This window comes from Poecilia mexicana, unplaced genomic scaffold (genome assembly GCF_051168715.1).
Source record: "Poecilia mexicana isolate PSO_F unplaced genomic scaffold, ASM5116871v1 scaffold_15, whole genome shotgun sequence".
NCBI lineage: Eukaryota > Metazoa > Chordata > Actinopteri > Cyprinodontiformes > Poeciliidae > Poecilia > Poecilia mexicana.
In genome coordinates, this window is record NW_028263384.1 from 6,115,252 (window position 1) to 6,129,924 (window position 14,673).

Genomic DNA, 14,673 nt, shown 5'->3' on the forward strand with positions numbered 1-14,673 from the left:
CGTACCCCTCGTCATTTTAATACTCGCCCCCCGTGAAGGTTCGCGCCCAGGTGTTCCGTTAACCACGACGATTAACGGAACGTCTGCTATCTTTTACCTACCTTTCAGGTAAAAGATAGCAGACGTTACACACTTAATTTCTTCAAAGCACATCAGATTAATGAGCAGGTAGAGATGAATTAAACTACTCTTTATGCTCTTTTTAATTTCCTGCATCCGGTCACAGTTCCAGATTTGTAACGATATCATAATAAGAAACAACTAACAAACGTAATCGTAGCAAAGAAAATATTAAAATCTCTGAAAATATAAATGGACGGACACAACCAAAAATTTTAATCAACGGGTTGCTCGAACCAATAAATGATTTCATCACTGATTGATTCACAATCCAATGCAAAGCGCTATAGGCAGCTCAAAGTCAATCTTAAATCTTACAGAAGTAGGACTATAATTACAGTCAAATAGTTCAATTAAATTCAGCACAGGACGATATCGGTCCAGATGGGATCCAATCATTTGCAATGCAGTCCAAATTCATCCGATTCAATCAAACACAGTCCTATTCAAATCCGATTACCGACAGTATAGTCATCAAATTATATATGATGGGACCAGTTTCAGGAGATCATAAGATTCTTTCTAAGAAGAACCAGCAGATTGCCCTGCTTCACACTGGGAAAGCTCGAGGCGAAGGTAGAGAGGAAACCTCCAGCAGAACAAGGCTTAGAATCAATACTCGTCTGGAGTCTAACAAAACGCAAACACAAAACAAATATCAACAATATTGGAGAATATTAGTTAAGTTGGCATGGAAAAAAACAATAACTATAATAGCACTTATGATTTATTGTAATAATAAACTCAAATTGATGAGGTTTACAAAAACTGCTTCAAATTGGAGCTTTTTTTTTCCAGTGCTAGTTTCACAAAAGCATTAATAAATATGAATATTAAAATGAAAACCTTAAATGCAATTACTGTGTGCTGTTCTACGGGGGAATTGTACAATCTTTGGTATCATAAACATGCACAGCTTAAAAATTGGCACCACCAAATAAAATGATAATGTGTTTAGGAAAACAAACACATTACAGAACCAAAACAAAACCCCCAAATATAGAACTGCATAGACAGGGAGATACATTTTTTAGTTGTCTGCAGGAGAACTCAAAACTTATCCTGTTTTGAGTTGTTCCTCTTCAAACTAATTTTACAAAAAATACTTATGAATGTGTCTCCTTCAATAGACTAGTAAGTCCTAGTCAGAAAAAGGTAAATCCTGCTGATTTTTATCTTTCAGATTTTTTTTTTTTTTACAAAAATAAAAGTAAGAGTCCTGTTTATTACAGAATATCTCTGAGCAGTTAGGGGCTTTGGCTGTTTCCTTTTACTCATTTCAATGCTGAAAGCTGAACTGCCCTCCCAGTCTCAGGTCGCTGCTCTCTCCAGTAAGTTTTCCTCAAGGGCCTTTCTGTATTTGGCTGTGCTCGTTTCTGTGTGCTGCTGCTGAACCTCTCCGGGATGCATCGCTGTGTTTCAGTGGAGGAAAAGTTTAAGTTCTTCAAATTAGAGTCCAAAAGAATCCTCCTCTTTGAGTTTTCTTTTACCTTTAAAAATGAAAAATATGACATGATGACATTATTTGCACAGAGCTGCCAGAGCATTGTCGATTTCTCTCCTCTCCGAAGCACTGCGGTCGATGACAGGTGACAGATGACAGCTGTGGCCAGTGAATTACATTTCCAGTCTTTTTTTGGCGGGGGATTCAATTGATACTGTGTGCCTGGGAGTTATCTTAGCAACAAATGTACAAGAAAATACAAATAGGATATAAGTGTGTCAGTGTTCCTAGCAAAGTATCTGCTCCTTTACAGATTTCTTTTGGCTTTCCATGTCACACTTTAAAGCATCAAATAAAAATTTGCAATCTTCAAATGATGCATTTGCTTATTAAGGAATAAGATGTACCCAAACCAACCTGGCTCTAAGTTAAAACATGACTTCTTTTCGCTGCACCCTTCAGGGGTCGCCACAGTGGATTAACTGCCTCCATGTCACATGTCTCAGCTGTTACACAAACCATTTCTTCAACTAAGTCCATGAATCTCCTTTGGGCTCTTCCTCTTCTCATCCAATCCAGGAGCTCCCGGACACCGTGCCCTGATGCAACCAAAGTCATGTACAGGTGAGAGACAAAGTCACCGACATATACCACTCTAAGAAGGGTTACAGAAATTATAGGTCTAAGTCTAATTCTGGGAATTCAGAGTACCAAAAGTGACAGCCTTCATGCACAAATGGGGAAAACATGTCAATCGTTGATCCTTCCCAGGAGAGACAGCAACTCATCTAGGAGTTTAGAGACAGCAGTGGCGTATGAAAGTTCAAAGGTCAAAGCACAGCTTTTCAGAACCCTTGAAGAACTTGATAAATACTCCGCTTGAAACAACTGTGACTCAAAAGTTACAATCACTTCACAAGTTTAAACGCTGCCTGGGCCAATGCACATAAAGAGGCAAAAAGCAAAGAAGATTACTCTAGGGACCCCTGTTGGATGGTCAAGGAAGCACAATATTCTTCCTTATTTTTTATTTTCTTATTCTACATTAGCTCAGTGCTACAGAGAAATCAACATGACTTTTCTGAGTACAATGCAAACGTTTTTTATTTATCTCACATTTATAAGCCACACATCTACATAGACAATTTGAATCTTTTTTTTATGAGATAGATAGATAGATAGATAGATAGATAGATAGATAGATAGATAGATAGATAGATAGATAGATAGATAGATAGATAGATAGATAGATAGATAGATAGATAGATAGATAGATAGATAGATAGATAGATAGATAGATAGATAGATAGATAGATAGATGATTTGATTCAGTCTTGGAAGTGTTACATAAATGGCAGCTGATAGGGAATCTGTTGTCCTGGACCCAGGATGGGAAACGTCCCAGATCTGATCTTCCAATTGGGTCTAATCCTGGGAGGCGTCCTAACCAGATAACCAAGTCACCTCAACTGGTCTCAGATCTGGATCATTCCCAGATCAGAATCAGATCTGGGACCACCTCCACCCTGGGTTCATGTAGACGAGCAGCGGCTCTACTCTGAGCCTCTCCCCGATGACTGAGTTTTTAACTCTGTCTCTAAGGGAGAGCCCAGACACTCTGCATGATTGTCACTATTATCTGGACAAGTGTATTATTCATTTACAGTTCAGTATTCGCAGGTTCACCTATTCGTGGATGTTTCTGTGGAATGCAAATTCCAATTATTAATGGAAACACACCTACATGTGGATCTTGGTGTAATGCATATATAGTGGTGGAAGTAACGAACTACAAGTACTTCGTTACTGTACTTAAGTACAATTTTCGTGTATCTGTACTTAAGTACAATTTTCGTGTATCTGTACTTTACTTAAGTAGATTTAATAATGGGTACTTTTTACTTTTACTCCACTACATTTTACAGTAAGTATCTGTACTTTCTACTTCACTACATTTCTAAAAAACTGTCGCGTTACTCGTTACATCCAAGTCGCGTTGCTCTTTTTTCCCGTTAAAATGTGAAGTTCAGGTTCTTAAGGTGGCACCGTAAAATCTGAGCAATAACGTGACTTAGTGTCTGTTGTCACCCATCGCCTCCACCTTTACTCGCACGCGGAGCTCCAGACATGCGCAGTGGTTTCCTCTAATCGTCAGTAATATAATAGCGCTGCATAAAGCATAAGATATGGCGACATGTAAAATCAGCAGCGCTTCGCTTTCACAGACGGTGGGGACATAGTCCAACTTTTAGCGTCACTTGGAAGGAAAGCTTAAAGAAAGGTAAGATCCGTGGACGTGATGCTAGCAAAGCTAGCTGTACAGAGACATGTTGCATCTGCGATGAAAAAAGTTGTCACTCATGCGCTGAATTATTGTGTTGAGGTGTTGACTGAGGTGTCGCATATATGGGACAACGCTGTGACCAAAGTGCAACATAGTAATATGACATTCAGGAACGATCCGATTCTTCTGGACGGATCTTTACTAAGGTTGATAGGACTGAAGCCTCACTGAGAGACGTTCTGTGTTCTTGTAATGCTGTGCGTACGCTATTATTTAAATTCATATATATATATATATATATATATATATATATATATATATATATATATATATATATATATATATATATATATATATATACCTCTTCAGATCTGCAGATTTTGTCTCAGAGACGAAAGCAAAACAGAATAAAGAAGAGCTTGAATTGATAGTGGTTAAATTTATTTAAGCTCTAAGTATTTAATATCTAGGTGTTTTTATGGGAACGTGGATCTTTCAGATCAATTTGAGAAGCAATTTTGATAGGTGCACTTAATTTTATTGTGTCATGGGTGCTGGTCTTGGTCTTGATTTGGTCTCAGGTTCGGTGGTCTAGATTACAGCTCTGCTACTGGCTCCTTGGCTCCATGTCCTCCCCTGCCCACCCTTTCAGTTGGATTTCTTTCAAAATAAATGCCACAAAAAAAAAAAGTGAAGATCATGCTATGTTAGGACAGGAGACAAGATGTTTCCATTCCTGAAATTATGATGCATAGAATCACATATTTAAGTCTAAACTATGTTACAGAGTAAACAACATGCTTTATCTGTGGCATTGTTCATTAAAATGGCACATTTCTGATTCATTAAAATTAAATACGATCGGTTCACTTAATGATATTAGCAATTAGGTAATGCATTCAGTAAGTACTTTTACTTTTAATACTTAAGTATTTTTAAAAGCCAGTACTTTTTTACTTTTACTTAAGTAAAATGTTAATGTGGTACTTTTACTTGAGTACATTTTTGTCTGTGTATTTGTACTTCTTTTACTTAAGTACATTTTTTGAGTACTTTCTCCACCACTGTGTGTGTGTGTGTGTATATATATATATATATATATATATATATATAATGTTTTTGGTAATATCTCTAAAATCTGATTCTCCTTGAACGCACCGACTGAAATGCCTACTGATTTCGTCATCACGCATACAACGTAAGGCGCTTGTCCAATCAGGTGCGGAGATTCCAGCTCAGGAAAGAAGCAGATGATATGGCAGCTTAGAGAGCGACCAGGTGGAACTTGCTTCGTTGACGCGATTAAATGTTTGGCCATGGAAAGCATCTGACTTAGACAGACGGCAGCGGAGGCGACGGCTCAAAATGATTTACCTAATACTGATCTCTGCGTTCTGTGGAGCGGTCGTTACGCTGATGTTACAGTTCTTGCTGATATACAGAAGAAACCCAGAGCCCTTAGGTAGGACCGTTCAGTATGTCAAAGTAGTGCCTGATAGCGCACTAAAAGATTATTTCAATGTCTCTCACGCCGAACCGAACCAGCAAGACAGCGGGACAGCCGCTGCATCCAAACCGCAAGAGGCCGTCCTCAGCCGGCAACAGGAAGCGGCTGTCACCGGCGGCAGCCCCAAACAACAACAACAGCAGCAGCCGCCGCCGCCGCCTTCACATAGCGAACTCACAGACGCTGGCAGAACAGAAACGTGCAATTTCCTCAATGCGATATTCTTGTTTCTGTTCAGAGAGCTTAGAGATACCCCCGTGGTTCGGCACTGGATGACCAAAAAGATCAAGGTGGAGTTTGAGGAGCTGTTGCAGACCAAGACGGCGGGTCGGCTCCTGGAGGGGCTCAGTCTCAGGGACATTTCCCTGGGGAATTCTCTCCCGGTCTTTAAATCAGCCAAACTCATCAAACCGGTGCAGCTGGACGAGGACGGGATGCCCGAGGAGCTCAACTTCGAGGTGGACATCGAGTACAATGGCGGCTTCCACCTGGCTATAGACGTGGACCTGGTGTTCGGCAAGTCTGCCTACCTGTTCGTCAAGATGAGGCGCGTGGTGGGCAGACTCCGGTTGCAGTTCACGCGCATGCCTTTCTCCCATTGGTCGTTCTCGTTCCTCGATGACCCGCTGGTGGATTTTGAGGTGAAATCCCAGTTTGAGGGAAGGCCGCTGCCTCAGCTGACCTCCTTCATAGTGAACCAGCTGAAACGCGTCATCAAGAAGAAGCACACCCTGCCCAACTACAAAATCAGGTAGGCCCCAAAGCAAAGTGAGCACAAACAAGCTGCTGGCGACAAGCCAGACTGCCAGCAGCACCTTCAGGAGCAAAAAACCACAACACTTCAAATAGATTTGAACAAGAGCAAAAAATAAACACAAAATAACCACAGTCAGGTGCCACAACCTGATAGTGTTTATTTTGCTGCCACTCACCCCAACTTCCCTTCTTTCTCCAGCAATTCACTCCCCAATTCAGTATGTAATGTACCACTGCGTCAGGTTATTTGTTCATTTACTTTAGAGGTGAACAATAAACAATCACATATTTCTGACATATTACATTTCCACCGTAATTCTAATTCTGGTTTGGGCCATTTGATTTATGGAAATATGGGATTATGATCTCTGATTTAAACCGATGTAACTGAGTATTCAAAGAAACGGAGTTGACCTCAAAGATGCACAGATTCATTGCAAGCACTGCAAGACAGTAATGGTCGTGTACTGATGATGAAGTTTAGATCTGATTCTGAATCAACCGAGAGAAAATGGAATAAAAATTTCTTAGACCGGTGTCTGCCCAGACGCCCTTCGTTTAGTGATCAACAGTGACTCTTAGCAACCTCCTGTTGGTGCATGACATTTATTGAAGTCACATAATCTAATCTCCTTTCAGTAGATTAAATAAAATGATTGTAATCCGTAGGTTTGAAGAAGAAATTGTTGCACGGTCAATTCACAATGCCGTGTGACAAGTGGTTGCTTTTGTCAAACTCATTTTAATTTGGGGCCACATGTCAAGATCATGAAAATTGTAAAGAAAAATGGTTGGTATTATAATATAAAGCTATTTTTTGACATATCTACAAACCCCCACATAATTATCATCTTCACAGCACGTGAATTTAACCCAGGGGCCCTGCAACCTTCTTAAACAAATGAGAATTTTTTATTTTAAATGTTTGAAATGAGTAAAATGTACTTGAATATTATTCTGGCATATTTTCTTTCCAGGCTCTAGGTGTGTGTGTGTGTGTGTGTGTGTGTGTGTGTGCGCGCGCGCACGTGCACGTGCGTGTGTGGGAACAAATTTTGGGCCATGACTCAGATTTCAGATAGCTGTCCTCCCACTAGCAGATGCTACTGTTTTCACTGTTATTAATCATAATGCAAGTTTTTAAACTCCTTCAACAGATGCTGGTGGCTCTATGTGAACAAGGAAATTGGAATTTTGCAAAGCTGGACCAAACTTCATTTCTCCCTCCCTCTAGTTATACCCAGTGTATCTTGTAAGGTTATTGATTTGAAATGAAATCTCTTAAAAAATGCTCATTTTTCATGCTGGATTTATAAATAATTCCAGTAATTCCAGCTGCTCAAACTGGAACTGTCTTTGTAGTTGGACTTTATGCTCAGCTGGTTTGCTGAGAATTTGTACTTTAAAAATGTAAATATTTTGTATTGCTACATACAAAAACAAATATTAAAAAATATCTGAATATATTTGGCTTTGACATCCCTCTTCAGGTCTCTTAAAACAGAATGGGGGCTTTTTCGATGCAATTTCCTTTTCCTGTTTTTGTTTACACAACGTTAATATGTTCACTTTTTGTCCAGCTTCTTTTTATGAAACTTAGGTAACTCTTTACTGTCAAACATAACTAAATATATTTTATTATGTATTTAGAGTTTTGTAATGCCGATAAACCTAATAAGGAATTGTCAGAACATGCACAAAAATAGCCTTACAAACAAAAATGGGAATATGTTTAATTTTTGATCTGCTGGCATGAAACGAATTAAAAAATAATCTTCTAGTCACAAGCATTTGTATTTTCCATTGGTGAGTTAAATCCGGGCTAAAAGTTAAGTAGTTGGAATCGTGACGATCAAACAACGAGGATAAAATAGTTCTTCTAAATAATTTGTGTAAAAAGGACAAATTGTTGTGTGTAGATTTTTTAACAAACACAAACTTGGTGTCATGTGATTCTAAATTTAGTTTTTCAGTCGTGGTTGAGGGGGAAAATGGTTATGGGACAGACAACATTTTGTGAATTAAACGAGAATATTTTGAAATATTGTGTAAGTGTTAAACATCTGTTTAACACTTACACAAAGCAAAACTCAGAGAAAATGTGCTCAAGTCTTTCAGAGGGAAAGGATTGAGAATAAAGATTTTCAGACTTCCAGCTGGACTAAAATTGAAAGAAAAATCAACAGGATGTGCAGTTGAATAGTTCTCTTTTTATCTGCTGCCTAGACTAACACAATTGATAGAGTACATAGTGTCAGCACTGTTGAGAAGGAACAAAGTAAAAGAAACGGAGCGTGAAAAAGGGAAGTTGAAAGAGTCAGAGTAAAAGGAAATCTTGAAAATGGATTTTCGGTTTTGTTAATCAGGTTTAAAATGATGGTGAGTGCAGCAGGGGCCATTTCCACAAAACTAAACGTGTTGAAGCGTCATGTGAGACTGCTGCAACTATTAAAGGGGCAGTGTTATGTGTTCTCCAGACACATTGTGCCATTTTATAGCATAATTAAATGACTATGTATTTTGTTATAAAAATGCTAACTCAAATATGACTTAAAATAAATTTTACTTCTTGATTTAACGCCTTGAAATTGGGACTCTGTCTGTAAAAATACATGCTCTTGGTTCAGAAAGAGCAGGAAAACTCCCCTATCAACTCTTTACCAACGTTATCAGCGTCGCACTTAGAAGCAGCTTGTACAATGAGCTCAGCAGATGTACAGTTTGACCAGGTGGTTGCTAATTGCAATTGCTAATTGCTAATTGCAACCACCTGGTTGGCTAGTCTGAAGGATCTGAGTAGGGGAGTCAGGGCTGCTCTGAGAGGTGGAAGCTCAGAAGCTCTGAGGAGGAGCTGCACCTCAAAGGGGGCACTAGGTCTACCCAGGCTTTGCACAGCTGAATGGTTGCCATGGAGATTAAAAAATTCTTAAAAATGCATAGAAGAATCAAGACAAACCTCCAGCCAAGGTTTTGATAATGGCATAACATTATAGCATGATGCAAAGCTCCAAAAAATTGATTTTGCGTGATGCTGTCCCTGCATTGAAGGTGGTGCGCCATGTAACCAGAGCTGTTGTGTAAACTCTGTTGTTAAAAGGGAAGTTTCACTGGCAGCTGCTCTCTAACTGGCATCACTGTCACCCTGCTGCTTCCTCCTTCTGAACGCCCCAGTAGGAACCCACCCTGCTGCAGAACGTGGCTTGTTTACCTTCATGTTTCTACATCATGAAACCACAGTGTGAAAAATGACCGCCATTGTTAAACCTGATAAGCAAAACCCAAGATGCAAGATTTCCTTCTTCTCACTCTGACTCTCTCAGCTTCCCTTTTTATGCTTTCTATTTGTTTTTGACTTCCTTTCTTTTCATTAACACTGCAGAGGATATGTACTGTGTTGAAATGGCTGCATCTTCTAGAAATTTCTGCTGTGCTCCAGGCTCCTAACAGAATTTTAAGTGCAATGATTTTGGCAGAACCAGCGCTCTTCCAGGTAGAGTTAGGAAATGTTGGTTCCTAATAAAATCAGATTTTTTTTTTTATTATTCTAAATCTGATTTTCATTTTATTAGTTTTTTTTCCCTCCTCTTAAAAAGATCTCAGATATCAGACTTGCTAACCCTGGTGGTCGGGTGCTGGGCAGTCATTCATCCAGCGGCCTGTTGTGTTTTTGAGTTAAAAAATGTTTAAAGTTGACAGGAAATTTGAAAATATCACTTGATAATTATGTGTTATTGAAAGATTGGAAGAGTAATACATGAACACCAACTGTAAAGTCTTAAAAATGCAAACATTTTAAAAAGACTTGAATACATAAGCAATCCTTATCTTGGTGGGGCACAATTAAAGCCTGGTGGCCTGCCAGGCTTATCATACACTAGGGGAAACTGAGATATATTGCATTCATCCCTTTTGGGAGTTGACCTGAATTCAAAGTAGAAGCTGTAAAACTTGCTTGTAAAATATGATGATTGGCCTGGAAGAGCTCTGAACTACAGAAGTTCAAGGAACTTTAAAAAAAAATCAATGTTGGTCAGGATTGATGGACTCTATAGTGGGTCCATATGCAGGACAGGAGTCCTGCAGGAGCCTTCCTGTCATGATAGTTGATCAGTCTAACCCTGGTTTTAATCAGAGTGACTTGATTGGTCATATACCTGTTATCACAATGACTCAATGCATAAAGTGCAGATGACAAACGGTCAGTGTTATTTTCACTGACCTTTAGCACATTTACAAATAACGGGAGAAAATCCTCCAAGCTGAATGTGTAAAAAGACTCCAGGCTATTTACTCTCATTGGACTTTATTAAAAAAGTATTAAGCAAAGGCTCTAAATAGTTACATACGCACAATATATATATATATATATAAATATATATATATATATATATATAATCTTAATAAAAATGTTATAAAAATTATTTCCCACTTTTATATGCTGTCAGTGCCCATTTTCTGTGATTGTAAAACATGGCAAACACTTAAGCTATTACTGAAAACCCACATTTGTTCAACCAAATAATTTGCACCGTCTAATAAACAATTTTACAAGTTGTGCATCATTTTAGAAAAAAGTTTTTCCCAAAATAGCCACATGGCTGGCTGTTTAATACTGTGCTTTTCTGTCTTTCTATCGTGAACTGCATAATGATTACAAACACACTCCCAGGCCTTAGAAAGCAGATTTGGAGCTTAAAGGATCTGAGTTTTTTTCTCTAATACTTAATGGTTCACATCTTTCTTTTGCTCACAAAGACCTGTCTAGAGAAGGGAAGTGCTGTAAAAGAAACTCTGAACATGCGCATGTTAGTGTGTATTATCTCCTGATCATGTAGAGTGAGGGTGATGTAATAATAGGGCCTTGGGATTTGCTGAGCGGCACAGATGGTGGTTCACAGAAGGGGAGGGTTGGGACTGCAGCCTTCTGGAGGCGATCCAGGCATTACTGCAAACAGCAGTCCAGCTTCACATATGGGGGAATACTCTATTTGATGTCCACTGTGCTGGGTAGATGTTGCTCCACTGGAAAGGCTCCTGATCAGTGTTACATTATCTTGCTGGTTATAAAAGTGAAGTAAAAGTGGAAGTGTTTCCCCACAGCTTCATTGGCCTTTAGACTTAAGTATAATGCCGCATGGAATGTTCTGTTGCTGCAAAGTCTTGTAGCATTTTGTTCTTGTTAGTGTAGCTTTAAGATTTAGCCAAAATTTTACATAAAGTTAAAACTTGATTGCTATTGCTCGATTGCGTCACTGTGCTTGCCTCCAACGTGTCACGCTACGTGGGGAGTGACTACTGCCCTCCACCTCCTGTGGGACGCGGTGTGATGTTGAGGGGTTTCTCCAGCCCTCCATTTGAATCACTGGAGGTGATTGACCTCAGACGTTTGTCACTAAAGCTAGGTGTTCTGTGGGCCTTGCTTAGTGCAGCAGTGATGCTTACTTCCTCTTTGATTGCACCAGGTAAGGTAAAAGCGCCACTGAAATCTACTTCTGTCTCTAGCCCTTTTCTCCGCTGTCAAGTCTCACTCTGACCGATGAAGCGTCTCCATCGATGTCTTTTCCTCACTATAGTGGGAGTGAATCTGGGCAGGAATGTGGCAGGGCAGCAGGAGCAGCGACACTCTGCAATGACAAAGCTTGAGGTTGGAGTTTTCAAGGACTCGAATAAACCCTGATATTTCACTTGTCTAAAGAAATCAATGGCTGGCACAAACATAATGAAAGCAGTTCAGTTTAGCTGATTGGTTTGCTCTGTACATAATATCTATCTATGTTGTGTCACTTTATTTTGTCTTTTTAAATGTGCAATCTTTGAATCTAGGTAAAGCAGTCAAAAGATTTAAACCAATATCCAAAAGTAAGCAATGCTTAGCCTGGTGGGGGCAGTTTGTGGGGGGGAACCTTATGTATAGACAACATATAGATGAGGCCATTCTATATGGCCGGTGTGGCTCAGAGGGATGACTCTGACATTCCAGATCTGCCAGCCACATCCCTCAGAAATGCTCCGGTCGCTAGGAATCCCAGAGTAGTGAGAACTTGAACAGGCCCTGGTGGCACTCCTCTGTAAGGCTGGGGGCCAGTTCTGTGCGGAGCCATAAGTCTTTCATCGTGATGTGCCAAGCCATTCAGTGATTTATAAACAGAAGTACTTTTAAAGTCTATTCTCTGTTCTTGGGGAAGTGAGAGATCTCATCAGAAAACCTGCAGCAGGTGCTTCTGTTAAGCGATTCTGTGTTGTAACGTAGACTGATTAAAGATTAAAGGGTATGTGATGCAGGTGTCACCATAACCAGCCGGTCAGTATTAGAGAAAGGGTGTAGCTAATAGTGAGACGACTTACTAATGAGACTAAATTTAACTTACTACTTGAATCTGATGGATGCAATAGAAGGAGCTAAACACTAAAATAATAATGAGACCTTCTAAGCTTTGTATCCAAACTGATACTCCTTTGGCATCAGTTTCTTGTAAATTATGTATCATATCTTACCAAAAATAAACTTTTTGCTTGAATGAAAAAGATGCATCTAAATAACCAGGGGTATGAATAGTTTTGGGCTTAACTGTACACAGAATACTTAAAGAAACACAAACACCTGCAAACTTCAAGTGTTTGTAAATTAGAGAGTTTATTGTGCAGAAAATAATCCCTTTTCTAAGCCCAACAGGAAGTCGGGGATCTTGGGTCAAAGTACGCCATTTTGAGGTTTTCCACGTCATTTTTCATTGAACTCTTCCTAGAGATCATCAGCTAGGGCGTCTGGCAAGGCCTAAAACTTTTACTACTCTCCTTGAGTCATACAGGGAAACCCCAAAGCATCACCTTGATTGCTGCATTAAATCAACATCCAGTTCTTAACAATACTATCCGCCCTTATACAGACATCTGTATAAGGGCGGATAGTATTGTTAAGAACTGGCTTAGGGAAACCAAAAAGGATATTTCAGGGCTGGCACTCTTTTTATGTTTATATCATGACTTTTCTATAAGTTGACTTTTCTTGTAAACGAGAGAGATGTTTAGGAGTGACCAGTAGTCTGTCTAAACAGGGGAATCAGATGAGGTGGGGCAGGAGCAGCAGAATCAGGCAGAGAAGTAACTTCTCCTTCAGGATGAGTTTTAAAGGAGCACCGGAATCAGCGGTTCTGGTTCCAGTCTGAACAGCCTTCTGAGCAACCACTAACCTGCTGATGCTCTCCCTTACAGTGCAGTGAGTGGGAACCACTGAGTCAGAGTATCTCATAATGAATGAATTCTAGCTGTGTTTTGGTGAATTAGCCTGAACTTCATGCACCAGGATTTGAATTGAACATAATTATGTACTCTGTGTTGAACCGTGTAGAGTGAGTTTTTAACTTTTAAGAATTTTAAAAATCTTTTCTCTTTCTCTCTGCAGATACAAGCCCTTCTTTCCCTTCCAAGTGCAGCCTCCGCTGGGCTCAGCCTGCGATTTGGATCTGTCAGTCCAGGACAGCAGGCTGGTGGAAGGCAAACTCAGAGTCACTCTTATTGAATGTAGCAGGTGACACACTTTCACTTCATCACCTCTGTTACTGTTTGCACCTTGTCTCTTGACGTCTTTTGGTCCGATCACGATGTTTTGATCATGTCTGCGGTCTGCACACATCTGTCAGTACTAAGAGAGAGGCACCGGTGAGTGCACATCTAAAATTTCAAAACCTAACAGTTTTTTTTTTAATTTAATTTCTCTAGTTGTCTGAGCTAGCCATAATAAGATATCTGGTCACCAAACACATTATGCTTTGTCACTTATCATTTAACAGAACTAAACCAAAGGGAAGGAGCAGTAGAAGTCCACCATGTGAATCCAGGGTTAGCAACAGCAACTTGACATCCTCTTCATCTGTAATCCCTTTTCAGTTTAATTAAATTCAAATTAGAAAAGAAATATCCTTTATTGTCAGTCAGCAGGTAAAGGGAAAAATGTATCTCTACCAGCTGCATTCATTCTGTCCTGTTCTGTAATTAGAACTCCACTTAGCATTACGCAATCTGGGTGATAAGTACTAATCCTTCACACTATAGACCTCATTATTTTTAAGTTTTGACATCACTTTTCATCAGTAATTCTAGCCAGAAGGCAAAATGTTGCAACAAAGAAAAACATCATTTTCCAAATATTGCTTATCCTGTTGGTTAAAAACAACAGTCCCACTAGCTGACAGGGATCATCTGGGTTTATTCAATCATTCTGCTCTTCTGAAGTCATCCGATTTCTCCAGATCTGTAAAGGTGTATTCTCTCTCTCACCTCGACACCCCGTGTGACTGCAGGCCTTTTTGATGCAGCCGATTTCAATTTTACATCCTCAAACCCTAAAGCATGTAGCGAGCTCATCACTAAGGACGCTGTCAATCTTCAAAAATCTCACCTTTCTAAATCTAGAATGTTGACCATTTGTGAAAGCGTTTTATGAATTAAGCAGACCCTGTTGTGTTAGAGGGGTGTGTGTGAGAGTGAGATGGCGCTCAGCTACGTGTGTGTTCTATGGACCACAAATGATTGAATCAACATAATCTCGTAATAACGAGAGCT

The 14,673-nt window shown here is 39.6% G+C and overlaps 1 protein-coding gene across 1 annotated transcript in view; it reads left to right on the forward strand.

Moving 5' to 3' along the window:
* The first annotated feature begins 5,126 nt into the window (after positions 1 to 5,126).
* Positions 5,127 to 14,673, forward strand: part of pdzd8 (PDZ domain containing 8) — a 33,396-nt gene continuing 23,849 nt past the window's right edge. Inside the window, exons 1-2 of the mRNA XM_015003681.2 lie at positions 5,127 to 6,106; positions 13,514 to 13,639. Of these exons, the coding sequence (XP_014859167.2) occupies positions 5,214 to 6,106; positions 13,514 to 13,639 (1,019 nt within the window). The 5' untranslated portion in view covers positions 5,127 to 5,213. The remainder of the gene's footprint in view (positions 6,107 to 13,513; positions 13,640 to 14,673) is intronic.